The sequence below is a fragment of the Prenolepis imparis genome, unplaced genomic scaffold (genome assembly GCF_030444845.1).
Source record: "Prenolepis imparis isolate NDT839.2.m4 unplaced genomic scaffold, iyPreImpa1.0 SCAF_13, whole genome shotgun sequence".
Lineage (NCBI taxonomy): Eukaryota > Metazoa > Arthropoda > Insecta > Hymenoptera > Formicidae > Prenolepis > Prenolepis imparis.
This window is the reverse complement of record NW_028141171.1, coordinates 788,151-811,998: the sequence shown is the minus strand read 5'-3', so window position 1 is coordinate 811,998 and position 23,848 is coordinate 788,151. Positions and strand designations below refer to the sequence as shown.

The following is a 23,848-nucleotide window of genomic DNA, read 5'->3' as shown; positions in this document are numbered from 1 at the left end:
AAAATGGTTATAAAAACAGATAAAGTGACATACACACACAAATGCAAATTACTAATTGAATTGAATATCATATTTTGATAATTTGAATAGAGGTAAAACATGATGATAATATGTACAAATAACAATGATCGAATTAACAATGGTCGAATTGCCATGGTACAGCTCCTTCACTGTTAAAATATCTACAGAATTCTTCTCGAATTTCTCTAGCTTGGCGACTGCTGTTATTAGTACCGCATTTACTTATGTCACAAAGTGCACTATTTTCAATGCATGTTCTCCAAAAACCAGGAATGAAACCATTTGGACCATCTTGATCAACCATTGATGGAGGAACATATTGATTCTCTTCAATATCTTGTAAGCGAAGCCAATTGTGGAGACATACTATTGCTTGAACTATTTTCATTATTTTTTCCATACTGCAAATAATAGGTCGCTTCAAAATTCTCCATCTACTCACTAGAATGCCAAAAGTGTTTTCAATTGTTCTTCTAGCACGACTGAGACGATAATTGAAAATTATTCGATCTTGATTTAGATGTTCTCTTTCTGGATAAGGTCGCAGTAAGTAATCTGTTAGTTGAAAAACTTCATCACCAACAAGAATATAGGGTAAAGGTTGTCCATCCGATGTAATAGGTTCTGGTTCAGGTAAATTCATTCGTTTATGATGAAATGATTCGCCAATTAAGGAATCTTTAAAAATACCACCATTACTACGTCGACCGTAAGCTCCAATGTCCACGAATGTAAAAATATACTTATTTTTGCATATTCCAAGCAATACAATGCTGTGAGAATTTTTATAATTGAAATAGGATGAACCCGAATTGTCAGGGCACTGAAAAAAAGAATGATTATAATGATTAGTATCGACTTATAAATAGGGCCATTCCACAATAGGTTGCAAATGCCCCGATTGCCAGTTGACAATTGCGGATTGATCAATCAGCTGACAAGTTGCTTTGCTCTGATTGATCAATCTGCAATTGTCAACTGGCAACTCTGGGGCATTTGCAACCTATTGTGAAATGGCCCTTAATGATTATAATAATTATTATGATTAATATGGACTGTTATAGCCCGAACTATAACCAGTAGTTATTAGAAATTAGAATTTACTGAATATCTTTATAGAATACTGTAAAACATTTTTGCTTATAAAAGAGCGCTCTCGACAAACGCTCGTCGCGTGAAAACGCTAACGCAGCGAGACACGCGCGAAGCACCGGAAACCGCGAGATGCAAGCGAAGACCAGAGACTTCGACCTGCTTCGCTTGCAATTAGACCAAAAACGCGTGAGTATTGTTAACCAATCAGAGACCTGTTTCCAAGGGCCTCTCCCGAAAGAAATCCAAGAAACAAAGAGGATATAGGACGGAGAGCCCGCCCGCGAAGGCAGTCTCGAATACAACTCCTAAACATCAAGACGGAGTCTCGAATACAACTCCTAAACATCAAGACGGAGTCTCGAATACAACTCCTAAACATCAAGACGGAGTCTCGAATACAACTCCTAAACATCAAGACGGAGTCTCGAATACAATTCCTAAACATCAAGACGTGGTCGCTAATAAGAAACCAAAACATCAGAACGAGACTCACTAACAACGACCTGAATTATTGAGAGGAATACGAATATACGCTCATCGAATGTTACGCGAATATATATTTAAAGAAAGGACGAGAAATAAAGCGAAACCATATTCAATCCGAAATAAAAGTGTATTTGAAGAGAAAGAAAAGAGTACAACACTCCTAACTTCCTACGAAGTCCTGCACGACCCGAGGATCCTCATCCTTAATTCGGCGCAACCCCAGTGCCTTGTTCGAGGCACACAACAAAATTGGTGGCAGCGGTGGGATTGCGCCGACGGACCGCCAGGACCAGCAGGAACCTGAAGACCTGAAAACAATACAAAAGTATTAGAAAAATCAGGCACGTCGAAATAATCGACGGACAACACAGAAAGCAGCATACTAAAAAATAAGACCCGCAATACACACATACACAACGTGTGGAAGCAGGCACGTCAGTTAGAAAAACAGCTGACGGAAATAAGCAGAAGTCACAGTGCAGTGAAAGTGAAGGACGGACAACGCAAGCAGTACGAAGAGCGATAAGCAAGCAGCTGAGAATCGAGTAGGATCGCCAACGTCCCAAGGACAACGCCGACCTGCGACAATCTCACGGACAACGCATCATCACCGAGCGACGACCTGCCGTATCAATCACGAGCACCGAGCCGCCAGCCGTTATCAGCCCACGAGCGATCGAGTTGCAGCAGCAGCAGCCAAGCCGTACCGAGCGATAAAGAGCGTAACGATGCGAACCGTAATACTGTAAGTCCGATCCTTATAATATTTCTGCGTGAATGTCGGAAGGGAACAAGACATCCCCGAAACCGATAGCGAACAAATCTTGGCTACATAGCGACTCAGCCAAACGAGCGATTCAAGCGTTACCCTTAACTGTAGAAAGACTCGAGCGAGTTCGTAGAAAATTAGAAAACGAATATTCAAGCGAAAGCGAAAACGAATTACCCGCGAACGTCATTGTTAAGCGCGAGTTCCCCTTCGATAGCTTTGACGAAAGTATACTAAAGACGCGAACAGACGGTAATAACGAAAATATAAAAGAAATTAAAATACGCGCAAGCAAAACCCCTAGCAACGCGTCACAGAAAAGCGGATGGTCAACTACGTACGATAGTAGCGATTTTGACTCTAACGAAGATAACATGTCGGTAATGCACACCCCACCAAATGGTGCAGCGGACGTATCCGTGGGTGCTGTGGACCGCGAAATTGGTCGCCTACGCGAAACTATAGAGCGCGGAAACGTACATCGCGTAGAAGTCGACGTACACAGGACACCCGCCGAACATAGGACACCCGTCGAAAACAACGCGAACGAGGAAAATCCTATGATGCGCGACGTATTGCAAGGCCTACGAGATTTACAAATCGAAATGCGGACAGAAATAAATAAAATGTACGATTGGAGGTCACGCGGAGAGAGATCAGACGAGAGTCGTCAAAGCTCCCGCGAACGCGCACGCAAACGGGATGCAAATAGGCACCGCGATAATCGACATCTCCGTGAACACACCCGTAATCAAAATGCGGAAGAGAGATGCGACAGTCGGCAAGATCTACGCGAACTCACTCCCGAGCGAGACAGAAATAATCAACGTGATCACCGCGACTACTCTCGAAATCGAGACGCAGGAGATCGACGGAATCTACGCGAACACACACGCGAACAGGGAGCGGATAGGCGCTTAGACAATAGGCAGATTAGATCCCGCGAACGCGCTTATGATCAAGATTCGGACGAAGAGCACGAGCCTCGTATGGCTTACGGACGAACCGAGCGTGACATCCGAAATCGGCGGAATGCCTCACAACGGTACATGTCACTAAAGGAGGCGCGAATAATGATACCGGAGTTCGACGGCACAACGCGAACCCGATTACAAGAATTTCTAAACTCCTGTACGTACGCAATTAAAAATATTCACCCTGATGACGAGGAAGCGTTAATTCAAGGAATATTATTTACTAAATTACGGGGAAAAGCCATGCAAGATTTCGAGACACGAGACATTCAAACGTTCGAAGAATTGAAAGACCAACTAGAAAATTCTTATCAAAGTAAGCGGAGTACAGCGCATTTACAAATCGAGTTCAATTCGCTCAAGCAAAACTTTAACGAACCGGCACAGAGTTTCGGACAACGCGTCGACAAACTTGCCAGGAAATTATATGGCTCAATGATTGAGGGAGAAAAGCGTTCGAGCACATATAAGCGTGCTATTTTAGAAACCATACAAAGCCAAGCATTACTCAATTTCCAATTCGGGTTACGTAACGAATTGAAAATACTCGTGCGATCACAACGATACACAACACTCCAAGAAGCGATAACGGGCGCAACCGCAGAAGAAAAGTTAATAGGATCTAACGCATCGCGAATGACAAATGCATCACAAAGCAAAACTGGGCAACAACCGCGACAAGGTCAACATAAAACCACGCAATGTTATAAATGCGGAAAATCGGGACATTACGGACGCGATTGCCGCAGCAGTAAATACGCGCTCCCAAAACCGGACAAGCCCCCTCGCGCAAATACCGTAGAGAAATTCTGCAATTATTGCAAAAAACGCGGACATAATCGCGACGAGTGTTGGACTTTAAATGGAAGGCCGAAAACAAATACACCGGACCGCGATAAGGGAACCGATAATAAAAAATCGCGAAGCATAAATAAAATTGAAAACCGTAAGAAACCACAATCGCGAAAAAGAGATACCGAATCCGAGTATAGCAGTGACGAAGAAGAACGGCAAGAAGAAAAGAATAAAAAGACACGCGCGATAGAATATCAGGTGACTCACGTGCGACAGACGCCTCGTGGAGCAGCGAGCCTGAATTTAATAACTCTACCTATACGCGAAGTAAAGAACGGCAAGATTAACATGCTCTACGATTCTGGAGCTACTGTCTCTTTAATAAAAGTTAAACACCTGAAAGGTGAAACCGAGATATACAACGACAAAATTACTTTGATCGGCATAACCGGGCATAAAGCGCGAACAATAGGAAAATTCTACGCGACTATCGATCTAGGCAGCCGAAAAATCAAACACGCGATTTATGTCGTAAAGGACGACTTCCCAATGGAATACGAAGGGATCATAGGAATCGATTTTCTACAAAAGCAACAAGTCACGTGCGATTACAAAAAACAGGAGATTCAAATAGGAAACGCCGTATTAAAATTACGATCGTACAATAAAATTCAATTAAAACCGCGTAGCGAAACGATAATACAAGCGGCAACGAATCGTAATAAGATAGGCGTGATAAAGGCCGAAGAAACAGCACCGGGAATATATATCGGACGATGCCTGGTAGAACCAAAAAATTTTGTGTGCCCCGTCAGTATAATTAATACGACCGACGAGACCGTAGAGATTAGTACGCCGCTCGTAACCGTAGAAGACATATGTGAAGATAACGCACACAAAGTATACATGATACACACGGGCGACACTCATAACTCGTCAACGCGCGACGAACGAATCTGACAATTATTACGCACGGATCATCTAAACGTCGAAGAAAAACGCTCAGTACAACGGATATGCGAAGAATATAGCGATATATTTCATTTAAATGAAGAACCACTGACATGCACCGCGACGATAAAGCACGAGATAAACACGCGCGCCGACACCTCGCCCGTCAACGTAAGACCATACCGCCTTCCCGAGAAGCATAAAGCAGAAGTAAATAAGCAAGTGCAAGGAATGCTAAAAGACCAAATTATTAGAACAAGCATGAGTCAATGGAATGCTCCATTATTAGTAGTGCCGAAAAAAGCCGATGCGTCAGGAAAACAAAGACTCAGGGTAGTAGTAGACTTCCGGAAAGTTAACGATTTAACTATAGGCGACTCATTTCCTCTGCCTAATATTACCGATATATTGGACCAGTTAGGGAACGCCAAATATTTTACGACGCTTGATCTAGCATCAGGATATCACCAGATACCGATGGCTGAGCGCGATAAAAACAAAACCGCCTTTTCAACCCCCTATGGACACTACGAGTTCAACCGAATGCCGTTTGGATTAAAAAACGCGCCTGCGACCTTCCAACGATTAATGAATTCGGTACTAACAGGGATACAAGGGCTCAGATGTCTCGTTTATCTCGACGACATCGTAATATACGGATCCAGTTTAGAGGACCATAACAAAAGACTCGTGGAAGTACTACAGAGATTACGAAAACATAATTTAAAATTGCAACCGGAAAAGTGCGAATTTTTACGTAAAGAAGTAATATACTTAGGGCATATTATTTCCGAGAACGGCATATTACCCGATCCGTCGAAACTAGACGCGGTAAAAAATTTTCCGACGCCACAAAAAATAAAAGACATACAATCGTTTATCGGACTAGCGGGCTACTATCGCAAATTCATTGAAGATTTCTCGCGAATCGCGAAACCGTTAACAAAACTAACAAAAAAGACGGAAGTTTTTGTATGGGGAAACGAACAACAAATCGCGTTCGACACCTTAAAAGAAAAATTAATGACCGCGCCAGTGTTAAAATATCCGGACTTCATCGAAGAATTCAACGTGACCACCGATGCCTCCGACTACGCAATCGGAGCCGTGCTGTCACAGGGACCGGTAGGAAATGACCGACCTATCGCTTACGCCAGCCGAGTGTTATCTCGGGCAGAGCAAAATTATAATACGACCGAAAAAGAATTGTTAGCAATCGTATGGGCAGTTAAACATTTTCGACCATATGTCTATGGAACAAAATTTAAAATAATAACCGACCATAAACCTCTAATTTGGCTATTTAACGTCACGGACCCCGGATCAAGACTCATCCGCTGGAGATTAAAATTAGAAGAATACGATTACGAGATAATTCACAAGGCCGGACGAGCAAACGCGAACGCCGACGCGCTAAGTCGACACGTAACTCGAGATGCAAGCGAGAAAAGAAAGAGGGAAATCTTCAAAGTAGAAGAAGAGGAAGAAGAGAAAGAAGAAAAACTCGCCGATAACGCTAGAGTATATACCGAAGAGGAGAAACAACAAATACTCTACGAATATCATGATGCACCCACAGGAGGACATCAGGGAATCGAACGCACAATAAAAAGAATTCGATTAAAACATAACTGGCCAGGATTAACAAGAGACGTCGAAAAATATATCTCGAAATGCGAATCCTGCCAGAAAAATAAATTATCGCGACGAGTAAAAGCACCCCTCATTATTACGGACACGCCGAGTAAACCATTCGAGAAATGCGCGTTAGATATAGTCGGACCGTTAACAATTACTAATAACGGAAATAAATATTTACTAACTTTCCAAGATAATTTAACAAAATTTAGCAAAGCGATACCGATCGCAAACCAAGAAGCTAACACGATCGCGAAAGAATTCGCCACGAAAATAATTTTCGAATACGGAATTCCCGAAAAAATTCTAACCGACCAAGGAACAAATTTTGTAAGTGAAATATTTAAGAATACGTGCAAATTACTTAAAATCGATAAAATTCAGACAACAGCTTATCACCCCGAAAGCAACGGAGCATTAGAGCGTTCACACCGTACGTTAGCCGAATATTTAAGACACTATATAAATGCCGACCAAACAGACTGGGACGAGTGGATTCCCTACGCAATGTTTACGTATAACACGACCCCACACACGGCTACGGGGCATACACCTTTCGAATTAGTATACGGGCATCAAGCGGACCTACCGACAGCTCTAGCGAGACCGCCCAAACTAACGTATAGTTACGACGACTACTCGCAAGAATTAAAAGAAAGAATACGGGCGTCAAATCAACTCGCGAAAGAGAATATTAAAGAAGACAAAATAAAAGCCAAAGGGTACTACGATAAATCCGCGAAAGAAACAAAATTTAAGATAGGCGACAAAGTACTAGTATACGACGAGACGCTCCGACGGGGACGATCGAAAAAATTAGATGCACTATGGGCAGGACCTTACGTAATAATCGAAAAGAATTCTGACATAAACTACACAATTAAAAAAGGAAGAAAAGCAGTGCGCATGCATACGAATAGACTAAAGCTATTTATAGAAAACTAATACTTACTGTTATATACTTACTGTGATCCGACAACAATATATATTATTTTGCGTTTCCCTTTAATTGCGCAACCGACCTATGATATTGTAAAAGTAATAAAATTCCCCACACCATCCTATAATAATGTATACAATTATATCAAAATAGATAATCAAATAATTGTTATAAATAAAGACAAATTAACATATGCGACAATGACGGAAAGCGAATTGCGAAACTGTAATAAAATTAATACACAATATGTATGTAAACGCAATTCACCTATACACCGCGTAGATTTAGACGCACCATGCGAAATTCAAATGTATACGCAGCGACAACATTATCAGAGCAAATGTAATGTAAGACACTATGTCTCAACCCACATGTTATGGATAGCATTACACCAAGAGCACACCTGGTTATACTCGACGGACGCCGAACAAACGATAACCATACAATGTGACGGTCAGCTCGAAAATAAAATAATAAGAAACGATTATAAAACTACATTGTAAACGGGAATTATAACTGTACGTAGCATTAGAAATAATCTTAACAAAAATAAGATAAGAAAGCGAAAAACTTCGTACCTCCGTTTTTCTTTTTTTTACGGGGGAGGAATGTTATAGCCCGAACTATAACCAGTAGTTATTAGAAATTAGAATTTACTGAATATCTTTATAGAATACTGTAAAACATTTTTGCTTATAAAAGAGCGCTCTCGACAAACGCTCGTCGCGTGAAAACGCTAACGCAGCGAGACACGCGCGAAGCACCGGAAACCGCGAGATGCAAGCGAAGACCAGAGACTTCGACCTGCTTCGCTTGCAATTAGACCAAAAACGCGTGAGTATTGTTAACCAATCAGAGACCTGTTTCCAAGGGCCTCTCCCGAAAGAAATCCAAGAAACAAAGAGGATATAGGACGGAGAGCCCGCCCGCGAAGGCAGTCTCGAATACAACTCCTAAACATCAAGACGGAGTCTCGAATACAACTCCTAAACATCAAGACGGAGTCTCGAATACAACTCCTAAACATCAAGACGGAGTCTCGAATACAACTCCTAAACATCAAGACGGAGTCTCGAATACAATTCCTAAACATCAAGACGTGGTCGCTAATAAGAAACCAAAACATCAGAACGAGACTCACTAACAACGACCTGAATTATTGAGAGGAATACGAATATACGCTCATCGAATGTTACGCGAATATATATTTAAAGAAAGGACGAGAAATAAAGCGAAACCATATTCAATCCGAAATAAAAGTGTATTTGAAGAGAAAGAAAAGAGTACAACACTCCTAACTTCCTACGAAGTCCTGCACGACCCGAGGATCCTCATCCTTAATTCGGCGCAACCCCAGTGCCTTGTTCGAGGCACACAACAGGACTTATACCTGTATCAAGATATGTTTTCCGTCAATCGCTTCAATGCAATGATTAAAATTCCATGAATCTTCAAAATCATGAGCAATGTTTAACCAATCTTCCTTTATTAAAGAAGGAGGAAGTACTTTTTTTTGAAGATTACTCCATATGGCATTACATGTTTCATCAATAATGTTGCTCACAGTTGTCAAACCAATGAGGTATTGATAAGACATAGAAGTCATGGAATCACCAGATGCCAAGAATCTATAAATCAACAAAAATTGTAAATATTTATTAATACATTCAAAACAAAGAGAAACACATAAATTGTAATAAGTAGAGATAGCGTCACAAGTGCAAAAAGGCGAGGCGTCAACATAGCAAGAAGAGAGACAGATACAGTCAATTGCAAACATAAAAGACATCTAATAAAGATACTGATTCAAAGTAATTATAGTAATAATCGTCATTATAACCGATATTATTACATGGCGCAGTCGTGGAAGAACAGTAAGAACATAAAATAAAGTCGATTAGACACAAATTGCAACGAAAACACAAGCAATGGAAGGAGTTGGAAGGTTACCGGAACCAATGAAATTTGATGGAAATCTCGATGAGAATTTTAAGAGATTTTATCAGAACTTTGAGCTGTATTTAGTTGCCACTGAAAAGGATAAAAAAGCAGACACAGTAAAAATTGCGATATTGTTAAACACCATAGGCAGTGAAGGCATCGAAATATATAACACATTTAGGTTAACTGATGCACAAAAAGGCAATTATGATGATGTGGTAAATGCATTCAAACAATATTGTGCCCCAAGAAAAAACAGAACGTATGAGAGATTTATGTTCAACAGTCGCAATCAACAAGTGGATGAACCTTTTGATAAATTCTTCGGGGATCTCAAGAAATTAATACAATCATGTGAATATGCTAATCAAGAAGATACGATATTAGTGGACAGGGTAATACTAGGCACAAATAATTCGAAAGTACAAGAAAAACTACTCAACATACAAAATGTTACAATAGAAACAGCAGTAGAAACATGCAGAAATTATGAAGCCACCAAGAAGCAACTGCAAAGTGTAAGGAATAAGGAGGAGGCTACGGTTGATCTTGTCAGAAGAAAGAAACAGTATAATAAACAAAAAGAAGAAAGTGAAAAAGGAAAAACTGAAGAAAAAAGCAAAAAACAGTTTAAATGCAATAAATGCAATCAAGTTCATGGATACAGAAAGTGCGCAGCATATGGAAAAACATGCTACAGGTGCGGAAGAAAGAATCACTTTAGTAGCATGTGCAAAGCCAAGCTGAGGAATGTGAAAGATGTAACAAAAAATGAAGAAACTGAGTCTGAAGATGATGACTTGTATGTAAACAGCATAGTCAAAGTTGGAGAATTATCGAAAACGAGCAAGTCAATTTGGAATGAAATCGTAGAGGTCAATGGAAAAGCGAAGGTGAAGTTCAAGATAGATACGGGATCTGAGGTCAACATAATATCACTCGAGATCTACAAGTCAACAGCACTGGACGGGAATCAACAGATACGACGAACGCGTACAATACTACAAGCCTATGGAGGAACAAAGATTACGCCAATAGGGAAAGTTAATCTAAGATGTAAAAATAAGAATAAGGATGAAGTTTTAAAATTCTTTGTCGTTGATTCAAATGTAAAATCGATACTCGGGCTGCCTAGTGTTCAAAAGTTAGGCTATATTAAGTACATTAACAGTATTAAGATAAATAATAATAAAGAAAAATTCATACAGTCAAATATTGATGTATTTACAGACTTAGGTACATTTGAAGATATTTGTACAATAACGTTAAAGAAAAATAGTGTTCCTGTTGCTAGACCGTGTAGGCGTGTACCTTTAGTAATAAAAAATAGATTAAAATCAAAGCTTGAACAACTGGAAAAACAAAAAATAGTCGCTGAAGTTCATGGTGCAAGTGAGTGGGTCAATCCGTTAGTTATTATAGAAAAACCAAATAAAACTTTACGGTTATGCTTAGATCCACAAGAATTGAATAAGTGTATTGAAAGAGAATTTTTTGAAATTCCTAGTTTTGAAGAAATAAATAGTAAACCCAGTGGAAAAGAATATTTTTCGATATTAGACTTTAAGGATGGGTTTTATCAAGTTAAATTAGATAGTGAATCCAGCAAATTTACGGTATTCTCAACTCCGTTTGGATGTTATAAATTTTTAAGATTACCATTTGGTATCAAAACAGCGCCAGAAATCTTTCAAAAAATAAATCAAAAGAATTTTGGAGATATCGAAAATGTAATTATTTATTTTGATGATTTACTAATAACTGCTAATAGTAAAGAAGAACATGATAAAATATTACAAAATGTTATAGATAGAGCTAGAGAAAAAGACGTTAAGTTTAATAAAGAAAAATTACAGTATAGAAAAACTGAAGTAAAATATATGAGACACATATTTAATAAAGAAGGTATGCGTATAGACAAGGATAAAATAAAAGCAATAAATGAGTTGAAAGCACCAGAATGTAAAAAAGAGTTGCAAAGGCTGTTAGGATTAATTAATTATGTAAGAAAATTTGTACCAAAGCTAGGCGAAATAGCAAGCCCCATGTGTGATCTTCTGAAAAAAGATGTAGAGTTTCAATGGTTGAAAGTACATGACAAAGCCTTAAGCACAATTAAAAATGAGATAAATAAAAATACTATATTAATGAATTTTGATCATAAAAAACAAATCACAATACAAACAGATGCTTCTTTAAATGGTATTGGATGTTGTTTAATGCAGGAAGGAAGGCCTGTAGCATATGCGTCCAGGGGGCTTAATGAAACAGAGAAAAATTATGCGATAATAGAAAAAGAAATGCTTAGTATCGTTTATGCAACTCAAAGATTCACAATTATATATATGGAAGGCAGATAAAAGTCGTAACAGATCATAAACCAAATGTAAGTGTATTAAACAAACGCATTTGTCAGGTACATTCGCCAAGATTGCAAAGATTAAGATTAAAATTACTAAAATATGATATAAAAATAGAATATGTACCTGGTAAATACTTATACGTAGCTGACTGTTTATCTCGAAATTATAGTAGTGAAGTAGAGAAAATAGATAAAGATATGAATGAAATGGTACATTCTGTTGAAAAACATTTAAGAATGAGTGAAAAAAGAAAGGAAGAGTTTAGATTATACACTAAGAAAGATATAATTTTAAGCAAAGTATGTGAGTATTGTATAAGTGGATGGAAGTGTAAAAAGTATGAGGGAGAGTTAAAAGTATATTATCAGATTAGAAATGATCTTCATGTGCATAAGAACATTATATTTTATAACGACAGGGTAGTAGTATCGAAGATATTGCGTGAAAGAATGTTAAAATTATTGCATGAAGGGCACTTCGGAGTAAATCGTACATATGATAGAGCTCGCGAAATTTTATTTTGGCCTAAGATGTCAATGGATATAAAAAATATGATTCAAAATTGCGAAGTGTGTGAACGGTATAGATATGCTAATATTAAGGAACCTTCAATAGCACATGAAATACCAAAGCTGCCATTCCAAAAAATAGCTTCAGATATACTAGAGTTTAGAGGAAAATCATACTTAGTTATTGTCGATTACTTAACAAAGTGATTAGAAATAATACTACTCAAAAGTAAACAAAGTTATGACATTATAGACACGTTTAAAAAAGTATTTGCAAATTATGGTATTCCAGATATTGTAATAGCAGATAATATGCCATACTCTTCGTATGAATGTAAACGTTTCGCGAGAGAGTATGATTTTGAATTTCAAACAAGTAGTCCAAGAGATATCCGAGATCCAATGGACTTGCTGAAAGATTTGTTCAAACGGCTAAGAATATCCTTAAGAAATCTGAGGATGTGAATGTAGCACTTATGGAGTATCGCAACATGCCTATCACAGGTCTTAAAAGGTCTCCAGCAGAACTATTATATATGAGAAAATTAAAAACTAAATTGCCTATAATGGAGAAAGTAAATACAAAATTAAGAAAGTTTAGAGATGAGCTACAGAATAAGAATAAAATAATAAAGAGTTATTATAACAGACATGCAAAACCTCGAGACGATTTTAAAAAAGGAGATATTATAGTTTATAAGAATAAAAAGGAATGGCAACCTGCGCTGATAGTAGATAAGCATAAATCTCCTCGTTCGTACTTGATTGATACTGGATCAAGTACATTAAAAAGGAACAGTAGTCATCTTAAAAAATCAACTATAAAACATGAAATAACCGGTATAGATTCAGATAATGAAATATTAGAAACCAGTAGTAATCAAGATATGAATAGTAAAATCAATGATACTCCTAATAAAGATAATCCGAGTAAAGAGAGTATTATGAATACAAGTAACAATGAGACCAAGGAGGAGTCGATTAAAGAAAGTGTGAGACCAACCAGAGTAAGAAAAGCACCGTCCAAATTTAATAATTATGTAATGTACTAGTTGTTTAAGTTTATAATTTTATGTTTATGTTTGTATTATCATTTAAATAAGATTTCGATTGTTTGTATTGCTTCTTAAGGGGAAGGTGTAATAAGTAGAGATAGCGCCACAAGTGCAAAAAGGCGAGGCGTCAACATAGCAAGGAGAGAGACAGACACAGTCAATTGCAAACATAAAAGACATCTAATAAAGATACTGATTCAAAGTAATTATAGTAATAATCGTCATTATAACCGATATTATTACACAAATAATGTAATTAATGTCAATAATAATTGTTAATAATAACCTTAATGTCAATGATAATCGTTCTTCAGCAGAAATCGGTTTTCGAATCACTGTTTGTTTGGTGATTTGAGGGGCAACTATGAGTAGTAGTTCTTCGAATTGCGTTGCCGTCATACGAAAGTAATTTCTAAATCGACTTTCATGTAATGACATAACCGGGAAAATTGCTGAGTAAAATCCATATGAGTATGACGTTCTTGAAATATTGGATCAATCCAAAACCGTTTATCACTATAAACTTTCTCTGTTTTTTTATTTAATTCGTAAATCGCTAGTGCTGCAAGTATTTTTCTTCGCTTATTTTCCTTCTTTTTTTTATTGATGATTGTCATGCATTCCTTTAGCCACGCATGATATTTGTACGTAAACGACATTTCTAATGTTGATACAAATGTTCTGTATTGGAAAAAGAATTCATCACTATAAAAACAATTTTTTTTGTAAAAGGATCATTTTTGATGTGAAAAAAAATAACTTATTCTTATTTATTTTAAATTACTTTGTCGTAATTTTTGTTTACTTTTGGCACTAATTATAAGATATACATATAATGACACAAAATTTGTGAAAGAAAAGCATGCAAAGTGATGATATTTATGAATGTCACTGCGGTTACTGCCACTATAAAATAGGTTAAAATGGGAGAGGCTCACTTGTGCACAGTACAATTGCACACGTTGCAATTGCACACCGTGCTATTAGACACATAAAGTTGCGCACAGTTCTTTTGCCCACAGTTCTTTTACGCACAGTTCTTTTGCGCACCGTGCTGGTAGGCACAGGCACCCCGACCGGTGAGGTGGGTGCGGGAGGGGGGCCGAAGGCCCCCCTTGCACCCCCCGTGTGTGTGTGTGTGTGTGTGTGTGTGAATAGAGCATGTGTCGCGCATTTTCGTGTCCAATTGCACGGTGTGCAAACGAACGGTGCGCAAAAGAACTGTGCGCAACTTTATGTGTCTAATAGCACGGTGTGCAATTGCAACGTGTGCAATTGTATTGTGCGCAAATGAAGGCTTCTCGGTTAAAATCGTTCAAAATTTGACGCTGTACCCCTTTTCATGGATTTCAATTATCGCTAGCAACAATCGTGATCACGTGACTTTTTTGACGCAGAAAATGAGCGTCGAGCGTCACCATGAAAAGGCACCTTTCGCACGCTTTGGTGTGCTCTGTTCACATGGTACGTCAAAATGACTTGAAAGACTGACAAAAATTTGAAATATGTTTTAAAAATTGAAAAAATTGATTAGAATGCATACAGTATTGTAACGAAAATAATCTTGTATACAATTTGAGACACAATATGTCATAAAATCGCGTAATCTTTCAAAATAAAAATTTATTTTCTAAATTATATCTGTATTGGATACGTCAATAAACCTTCTATGACGCACCATGTGAACAGAGCACACTGAAATCGTGCGTGATGCCACTGACGAGGTACTATTAAAGACCGATGGCAGAGAGAAGCCTGAGAGAGGCCATGTCAGCGATTTTCGTGGGACGCTTTTACTAGGCTAAAGTCACTAGATAAACAAAGTACCGCAATCCATAAGACTCAATGTATAAGGGCCTGAGCAGAATAGCTGACTTATAAGATTTGAGACAATGTTTTTTGTTTTAAATCTTTGTCTTAAGTAACGCACAATACTGTCTTTTGTCTCAAATCTTGTAAGTCAGCTATTCTGCTCAGGCCCTAAGGATTTGGCGTCAAAATGGCGTCGAAAAGTGTACATAGTGCACACTTTTGTAACGTATGTACATACACATTAAGTGCAGTTTTCTAACCTGAGATCTGAGATGTTATTTGGAGTTTTGGAACTGTAGAAGCGTAACGAACAATAAAACGATATTAAAAACATGCCAGGTTGCTGCGTAGATGGCTGCAAAAATAGAAGAGAAAACGGTTTTCGTTTATTTCGTATCCCAACAAGTAAGAATAGAAGACGCAAACAATGGCTAAAATTAATTGGAAAAAATGATACATTGTCAACAAGGGCTGACATTTGTGAGGTATAGTTAATGAATATAATGAATTAGAATCGTGTTTGAAACATTGTGTATTGCAATAATAATTATTAATAAATATGGCAGGTGCACTTTGACGAGGAACAATATGAACAAGCTCGACAAGATGGAAAAAAACTGCTCCGTCCAAATGCGATACCAAATTTATTGAAGAACCGTAAAGCAGAGAAAGAAAAGAAGGAAGAGAGAGATATGGCTAAGAAAGCTACATATTCCAATCATATCCAGAATTTAGAATCTCGTAAGTTTTATATAAAACAATAATACTCATACTATAAGAAAGCGATGCAGATTACTTGAGTTGTTTTCTTATAATCTCATGTATTACTGTAATGTAATTTACTCGAATGGAAATTAATGTGTAGGTGACTATACTGAAACAAGCAATGTTGAAACAATCAATACTGAAGCAACCAATACTAAAGCAAATAATGTTGAAGCAGCCAATACTGAAGCAGCCAATACTAAAGCAAACAATGTGGACATATTAAGAGACACTACATCAAATACAATTAGTGAAAAAGAACAGATAAAGCACTTACAGAGAACGTTGAGAAAGACATTGCGGCAGTGCAGTGAATTGAAAAGAAAGTTACGAAGAAGAAATGTAAATTTTGATAAAGTATTCACGGAAGATCAAATCAAGTTTATCGCAAATAACACACAAAGAGGAGCATCGTGGTCTATTGAGACTATTAATAAAGGATTGAAATTGTATGTATCCTGTGGGCAAAAAGGATATGAAGAGATGCGTAGACAAAATTTGCCTTATCCGAGCATTCGAACTATACATCACATACAAGGCTTAAAATGTAAGCCAGGTATTTTACAAGATTTTCTGCACGTATTAAAAATGAAAGTTAGTATCATAAAGCATGTATTATTTTTTTGTTTTTGTGTGATTTTACTCCTATTTATAGTAACTATTTTTAGCTTTGCTTATGGTGCTTTCAAATTTTATTTCAGATAGAAACGTTCAACTCTGAAGAAAAACATGCAGTACTTGTCTTAGACGAAATGTCTATAAAACCTGGCTTACAGTACGATCATTCCATTGCTTCAGTTGTGGGTCGGCCAACAATTGTCAGGCGGATTTGACAGCTCTCATCTACGAGCAACGCATGCCCTTGTTTTCATGCTGTGCGGCATTTCCTCGAAGTGGAAGCAAACTATAGCGTATGAATTTACAGCAAATTCATTTTGTTCACAAGAAATCGTTCAAATAATTACAACAATTATTCTACAAGCAAGTAATATTGGGTTAAAAATAAAAGCAGTCGTTTCCGATATGGGACCGCAAAATAGGAGTTGGTGGAGAATCATGAATGTCACAGTTGGTAAATATTGTAAAATCAATAATTATACTGCACATCCATATAATAATGGAGAAAAATTATATATTATGCCAGATTCAGTTCATGTGTATAAAAACGTTGTGTGCTCGTTAACAGCGGGCAAAAGATTTTATTTGGACGAGACGCTTATTAGAAAATATAACTTATCGTCTAACGAAATATCGATAACACCCATTCGCGAAGTATATGATTTAGACAAAAATGATACATTGAAATTGTGTCCATATCTAACAGAAAAAGCTATTAATCCATCTCATTTCGATAAAATGAATGTCAACTTAAGTGTAGCATTATTAAACAGTAGTGTTGCTGCAGCTATATTGTATTATATAGCCAATGGACGTATTGCAAATATACATAGAACTACTGCCTGGTTTCTTAAAATTATATATAAATGGTTTAAAATTATGACTGGTCGATATGAAAAGCTGGCATTGTCACATCTTCATGAAAATGTTTACAAAGATACTATCACATTTCTTAAAGATTTTATAGAAATTGTTAGAGGAATAACAGTCTCAGATGGAAAATGGAAACCATTTCAAAGTGGCTTAATATTTTGTACACAGACTGCTCTAGATTTGCAAGAAGAATATTTAGAGAAAGAAAATTTTAAGTTTTTACTATTAGGAAGGTTTACTCAAGATGCCTTAGAAAATCTATTTTCCGTCATCCGAGCAAGAAAATCTGTACCAGAGCACGTGAAATCAAACATACATTGAGACTTGTTTGTTTATCACAGTTTCAAGCTAATATTAATCATAGCAATTACTCGACTGTTGACTCACATCATATCATTCAATATTGTAACGAAATAAAAAATTGTGACTTAAAAAATACCTCTTCAGAAGTACAATGCCAGCAGAGTATTGAAGATCAGATATGGGATACAGAAATATATGATCCATTACTTGGAGATGAGACAGATTTAAGCGATGAAATACAAACAGCTTTGTATCATTTAACAGGTGCATTATTATATAAGATCAAGAAAAACTTTAAAATTTGCGATCATTGTTTTAATAGTCTTGTAACTAATTGTATGAGTGATGAAAATAATAATAATAATAATATAAGTTTTTTCTCTAGACTTAGAGAGTATAAGGAAAATATTTTAACATTTCCAACTATGGATATCTATAACATTATATATAAATGTGAATTATTATTTAGGAAAAATGAAACAAAATTACTTTCAAATAAGTTACCGGTCATACAGTTCGTGCAAATGTTTTTAAAAGATTGTCCTATAAGTTTTATTCCATCGTGTCACAATATTATTTATAAACTTATTAAAACATTTGTTATAGCACGCATTCACTTTTCCTTAAAAAAGGAAACTAATAACGATATAAAAAATACTAAGAATAGTAGAAGCGTTGCTATGAAAGCACATATAAGCAATAAGCATAAATAAAAATACTGATTTATGTAATTTACGGTTTTCTATTTTATTCTCAAAATACATTCATTCAAATATTTAATTTGAACGAGCCGCGTGTTGGCGTCAAAATGGCGGATGATTGCGGTACTTTGTTTATCTAGTGACTTTATACTAGGCCGTACAGCAGCGCCGTGCATCCACTTTTAGGAATTGGAACTACGTATCCACATCCACTTTTCAATACCATCAATTATTTGGTTCATGTCCGTGCTAAATACATCCACTTTCATTTCGAGAAGTAAAATCTAAAATTATTTTTTACGCATGTGTGTCCACACATCTTATATAACTCCATAAATTATAGATAAGAAATACATTTCGCGTATATAAATAAATTTAAAAAATATATATATTTTATATATATACTTTATATGCGATATTTTACATTTTAACATATACATATATACACTACGTACGCGCACGGATGAATATATATATGTGTGCATATATACAATTAAAATAGTAAAAGTAAAATTATATAATTATATAATTAAAATTAAAATTATATAATTAAAATAGTAAAAGTAAAATTATATACATTTTATAATATATTTTACTGAATTTTTGCAATTAAAAGACATCAAACACGACTTAAATCGGATAATTTTTTATTATTCATATATATGTATACTCGTCAAAAAAATTATCGCAACACGTAATTAATATCAAAATTTAGCATAAATTCAAATAAGCGTATCTCCGCGAAAAATTGTATTTCAAAAATTTTTTTTTTGTTTTAAAGGGTAAAGTCTACTTTAAGGAACTTTCGTTCGATTTTGATTTTATTCTCTCCCCCTTTCTCCATCCCTTTAAAAGGAGGGACGTTTTTTTTTCAAAAAATTGCATAGTTTGACGAATTCTACGGAGTGTACTAAATTTTTTTCGCAAATATCATCATAACTATCGTAAAATATGGACTTTTCTCTACAAATTTAAAAAAAAATTGAATACCGTACGATTTTTTTTCGCGAAGTTACAGCATATCAGTTACTTATGCATTTTTGCCTATGTATTCAATTACCGCCAACCTTAGCATTATCCGATGGGCACTACGGGGAAGTTGCTGGTCGGATTTTGCTCATCGTGTGTGTGTGTGTGTATGTATGTGTGTGTGTTGGGGCAGGGATATGTGTTCGTATTTAAAATTGTGTATTTCTGCCTCGTCTTCGGATGACCTTTTATGGAAAGATGGCTGCATGATTTTGAAAGACTACCAACCAATTTCCAGCAATTGGAAGCAGCCCTACATCGAATATGGTTCAAAATTCTGCAAGCCACAATTAGAGCCTGCATTAATATGCGTGAGCGCCTGCAAGAAGTCATCCGAAGACGAGGCAGAAATATACAATTTTAAATACGAACACATATATCCCTGCCCCAACACACACACACACACACACACACACACACACACACACACACACACACACACACGTGCTTGTACGACCACAACGAAATTCAGTGAACCACTTGTGAACCATTCCATGCGACGGAGCAGAGTCCCCATAATACTTTTTTAGCTTTTCTTCAGTTTCCTTAATGGTTTTTCCACGCAAAAAGTAATGTTTTATTAGCACACGAAATTCACTTTTTTCCATTTTAGCAAAAAACACAAACTTATCCGCTTTAGAACGCTGTCAAAAAATTTATATTTGACAGATCTACTTGAAACTTGGTGTGTATACTTAAATAAGATGGTAAATATCAGAAATAAAATTAGATTGCGATTTGAGTGCCATATATTTTGTAAAAGTCACTGACTTATCGAACTGCCCTCGTAGAGGCAAAAATGCATAGGTAACTTTGATACGCCGTAACTTCGCGAAAAAAAATCGTACGGTATTCAATTTTTTTTATAAATAATTAAAATTTTGATTACATTTTTAATTAAAAATTATCCGATTTACTTATCGGACCGCCCTCGTGTCGTGTTTGGTGTCATTTTAATCGCAAAAGTCTCATTAATCCGTTAAAATTATTTTCAATTCGATATATTGCGAATTATCAAAATTTTATTTTCTATAGTAACATGACATGATATATTAAGGGGATCCTAGTCGGATCCTAAAGTTAGTTCTGTCGGTACGGCAGAACCAACTTTATTATTTTGGGATATCTTTTTATTGACTATACAGATCAATAAATCCTTTTCCACGATTAAAGTACTTATAAAAACGGACCGCGTTAGCTATAATTCCATATATAAATCATATAAAAATCAAAAATTACAGTTTTGTTATCGGCTTCTTTCATGTCAGCTCGTAACAATACTTATTTAATAAAAATAGTTCTGCAGTTTATCTGTGCATAAAATATAGTATACGCGATAGGGTTAACATGAAGAAATATTAGTAAACAATAAAAAGTGAGATTGCAAGTCTAATAAAAAAGTTATATATTAAAAACATTTTCACGCACATGTGTGCATACGTGCATATGTTGGATATGTGTGGTGCTAACCTATCGTGTGTATATGTGTATACGTGTATATGTTTGGATATGTGTGGTGCTAACCTATCGGAGTTCGACCATCCGACTAGGATCCCCTTAAAGATTAGATAAAGGAAGCCTCGCGAGGAGACTTCGGAACTCTTTGATGATATGTCATCTCGCTCGCTCTTTATTCGTTCTCGCTCTCGCTTCGATGACATCGGGAACCTTTCCTTATCTACGATAATTCACGCGAATATAAACATTTTATACATAAAAATTAAAACTTTTAATTTGTATTTTATCGATTTGGAAATAATTTTAATGGATTAATAAAATTTTAGCGATTAAAATGACACCAAACACGACATAAATCGGATGATTTAATCTTTAAACCATTAAAATTATTTTCAGCAGACAAAATGCGAATTATAAAAATGTTATTTTCTATAGTAAGATGACATATACATATACATATGTATTCGTGAAATACTATAAATAAAGAAAGCCTCGCGTAAAAGACTGCGAAACTGACGACATGATCCTCGTTCTCGTTCTCGCTTCGATATCCGGAGACCTTTAATATAATTAATCTATATACATATATATAATAACAAATATATATATAATTACGAATTTAAATGTCTTATGAAATATATAAGGATTTAAACCTTTATTTTTTATTTTACCTTTTTGATAGTAAATGTATAATAGATTAATAAAATTTTTACAGTTATTAGAGCGACATCAAACACGATGACGCATGAATTGGATAATTTTTAATTACTAAATATATATGAATAATCAAAAATTATCCGATTTAAGTCGTGTTTGATGTCTTTTAATTGCAAAAATTCAGTAAAATATATTATAAAATGTATATAATTTTACTTTTACTATTTTAATTATATAATTTTAATTTTAAATATATAATTATATAATTTTACTTTTACTATTTTAATTGTATATATGCACACATATATATATTCATCCGTGCGCGTACGTAGTGTATATATGTATATGTTAAAATGTAAAATATCGCATATAAAATATATATATAAAATATATATATTTTTTAAATTTATTTATATACGCGAAATGTATTTCTTATCTATAATTTATGGATATATAAGATGTGTGGACAGACATGCGTAAAAAATAATTTTAGATTTTACTTCTCGAAATGAAAGAGGATGTATTTAGCACGGACATGAACCAAATAATCGATGGTATCGAAAAATGGATGTGGATACGTAGTTCCAATTTCTAAAAGTGGATGCACGGCGCTGCTGTACGGCCTAGTAAAAGCGTCCCACGAAAATCGCCGGCATGGCCTCTCTCAGGCTTCTCTCTGCCGATGGTCTTACGGGAGTTCGTGTGACGGGAAAAAGAGCGCTGTGTACTAGCGCCCTCTCAGTAATATTGCGGCCGGAGTGAGAAATAGTAACTAAATCTAATTGTGAAGGTGCAGTCCCATGGAGCAGCGTACGGCGTACCGGCGTATGGCGTAAAAGAGCTTGGCCAATCACAGGCTTTACGCTCGTTTTCATTACACCTGCACATGTGGGGGTTCATGTATTTTAGTTACCTATTCCACTAGCCGCCGATTTACTACTACTAGACACCGGGCAGATTAATATACTCCGTTGGTTGTTTTTGGTATGTAAAAATATATTGTATAACAATCTATCTTACAACTAACTATGGTATCAGTCTTTGGTATAATACTACGTCTACTTCAGACAACGGTACGTGAGAGAGTGAGTGGTATATATTTAGGGATATAGGGACGAAGTGTATAATGGCGCTGGTGCGTTCGTGAACTTGTCCGTCCACGTTTTTGTCCGGATGGAAAGGCGCCACACACAAACATCGGCCCAGTGAGTATTATTGAGAGGAAGAGCTCTTTAAGGCCGGTATTCATAGTCGGTTCTTATATTTAAGAATGTCTTAAGTATAATCTTAAGATGTGATTAACCAATCACAGACGACGTTTACACGGCCCGATTTAAGCCGAAGTTTTAACATCGATGTTATAACTACCGACGGTAGATGCCGTGTAAACGCTCTTTTATGACGAAGTTATTACATCGATGTAGTAACTCAAAGTCATTTGATGAAGAGGTTTAGGGTTATTACATCGACGTAAAAAGGACATGTAAACGGTCGCAGTGTAACGATGGCAATAATGCCAACCATAAAAATTAAACATTTTAATTCTCCATTGTTTGCAGAGTTGGTTATTCTGTATTCCATACCATAGTACGTACAGAACGAAAGTTATTAAGCTATTTCAGCTTGATGGCAATAAGATAAGTCTGAACGTGTAAACGCAACTCATCTTAAGTAGGAGTTATAACATCAGCGTTATTAAGTCGAAGTTAGAAGCCGTGTAAACGTAGTCACAGAGCCGTATTTGCATCTTAAGACATTACTTAAGACGGTCTTGAAATAAGAACGGACTATGAATACCGGCCTAAGAGAACTTTTTGAAGACTTCATTAATTTTTGTCAAAAATGATATTAGTAAGTTATCTTTTTGTAAGATATCTTTCAGAAGAGCTCTTTAAGAGAACTTTTGAAGACCTTATTAATTTCTCTTAAAACTGATATCAGTAAGTTATCTTTTTGTAAGATATCTTTCAGAAGAGCTCTTTATGTTGTCTATTCATAGATGTCTGTAGAGTCTCTAGCAAGCGCGCTATTTTACGAACGCCGCACATGGGCAAGCCACATAATACGTGTGTGAACTGCGTGCTCTGAGTTGAAT

The 23,848-nt window shown here is 36.2% G+C and overlaps 1 protein-coding gene and 1 pseudogene across 4 annotated transcripts; one reads left to right on the top strand and one right to left on the bottom strand.

Annotated features, from left to right (window-relative positions):
- Positions 1–108: 108 nt before the first annotated feature.
- On the bottom strand, positions 109–19,722 carry LOC145944380 (uncharacterized; annotated as a pseudogene). The gene is made up of 4 exons (XR_014426665.1): positions 19,677–19,722; positions 13,824–14,218; positions 9,060–9,297; positions 109–844 (listed from the first exon to the last, which is right to left on the bottom strand). The product of XR_014426665.1 is annotated as an uncharacterized LOC145944380 (transcript).
- LOC145944584 (uncharacterized) lies at positions 15,344–18,584 on the top strand. 3 transcript variants are annotated; one of them, XM_083052991.1, is made up of 5 exons: positions 15,344–15,360; positions 15,596–15,834; positions 15,916–16,090; positions 16,215–16,670; positions 16,816–18,584. In XM_083052991.1, the coding sequence occupies exons 2-5, from the start codon at positions 15,682–15,684 to the stop codon at positions 16,833–16,835; spliced, it is 804 nt and encodes a 267-aa protein (XP_082909117.1). In that variant the 5' UTR covers positions 15,344–15,360; positions 15,596–15,681; the 3' UTR covers positions 16,836–18,584. The 3 variants fall into 3 exon arrangements, with proteins under 3 accessions (XP_082909117.1, XP_082909118.1, XP_082909116.1); XM_083052992.1 differs by having other exon boundaries at positions 16,215–16,661; positions 16,816–18,583; XM_083052990.1 differs by having other exon boundaries at positions 16,215–16,708; positions 16,816–18,582.
- Positions 19,723–23,848: the final 4,126 nt, after the last annotated feature.

What these genes read in the sequence shown, in the direction of transcription:
- LOC145944584 (XM_083052990.1), top strand. Translation starts at nt 15,682, where the DNA reads ATGCCAGGTTGCTGCGTAGATGGCTGCAAAAATAGAAGAGAAAACGGT. An exon ending in CAAGGGCTGACATTTGTGAG is followed by an intron (nt 15,835 to 15,915) that starts GTATAGTTAATG and finishes TAAATATGGCAG; the next exon opens with GTGCACTTTGACGAGGAACA. An exon ending in TGCACGTATTAAAAATGAAA is followed by an intron (nt 16,709 to 16,815) that starts GTTAGTATCATA and finishes ATTTTATTTCAG; the next exon opens with ATAGAAACGTTCAACTCTGA.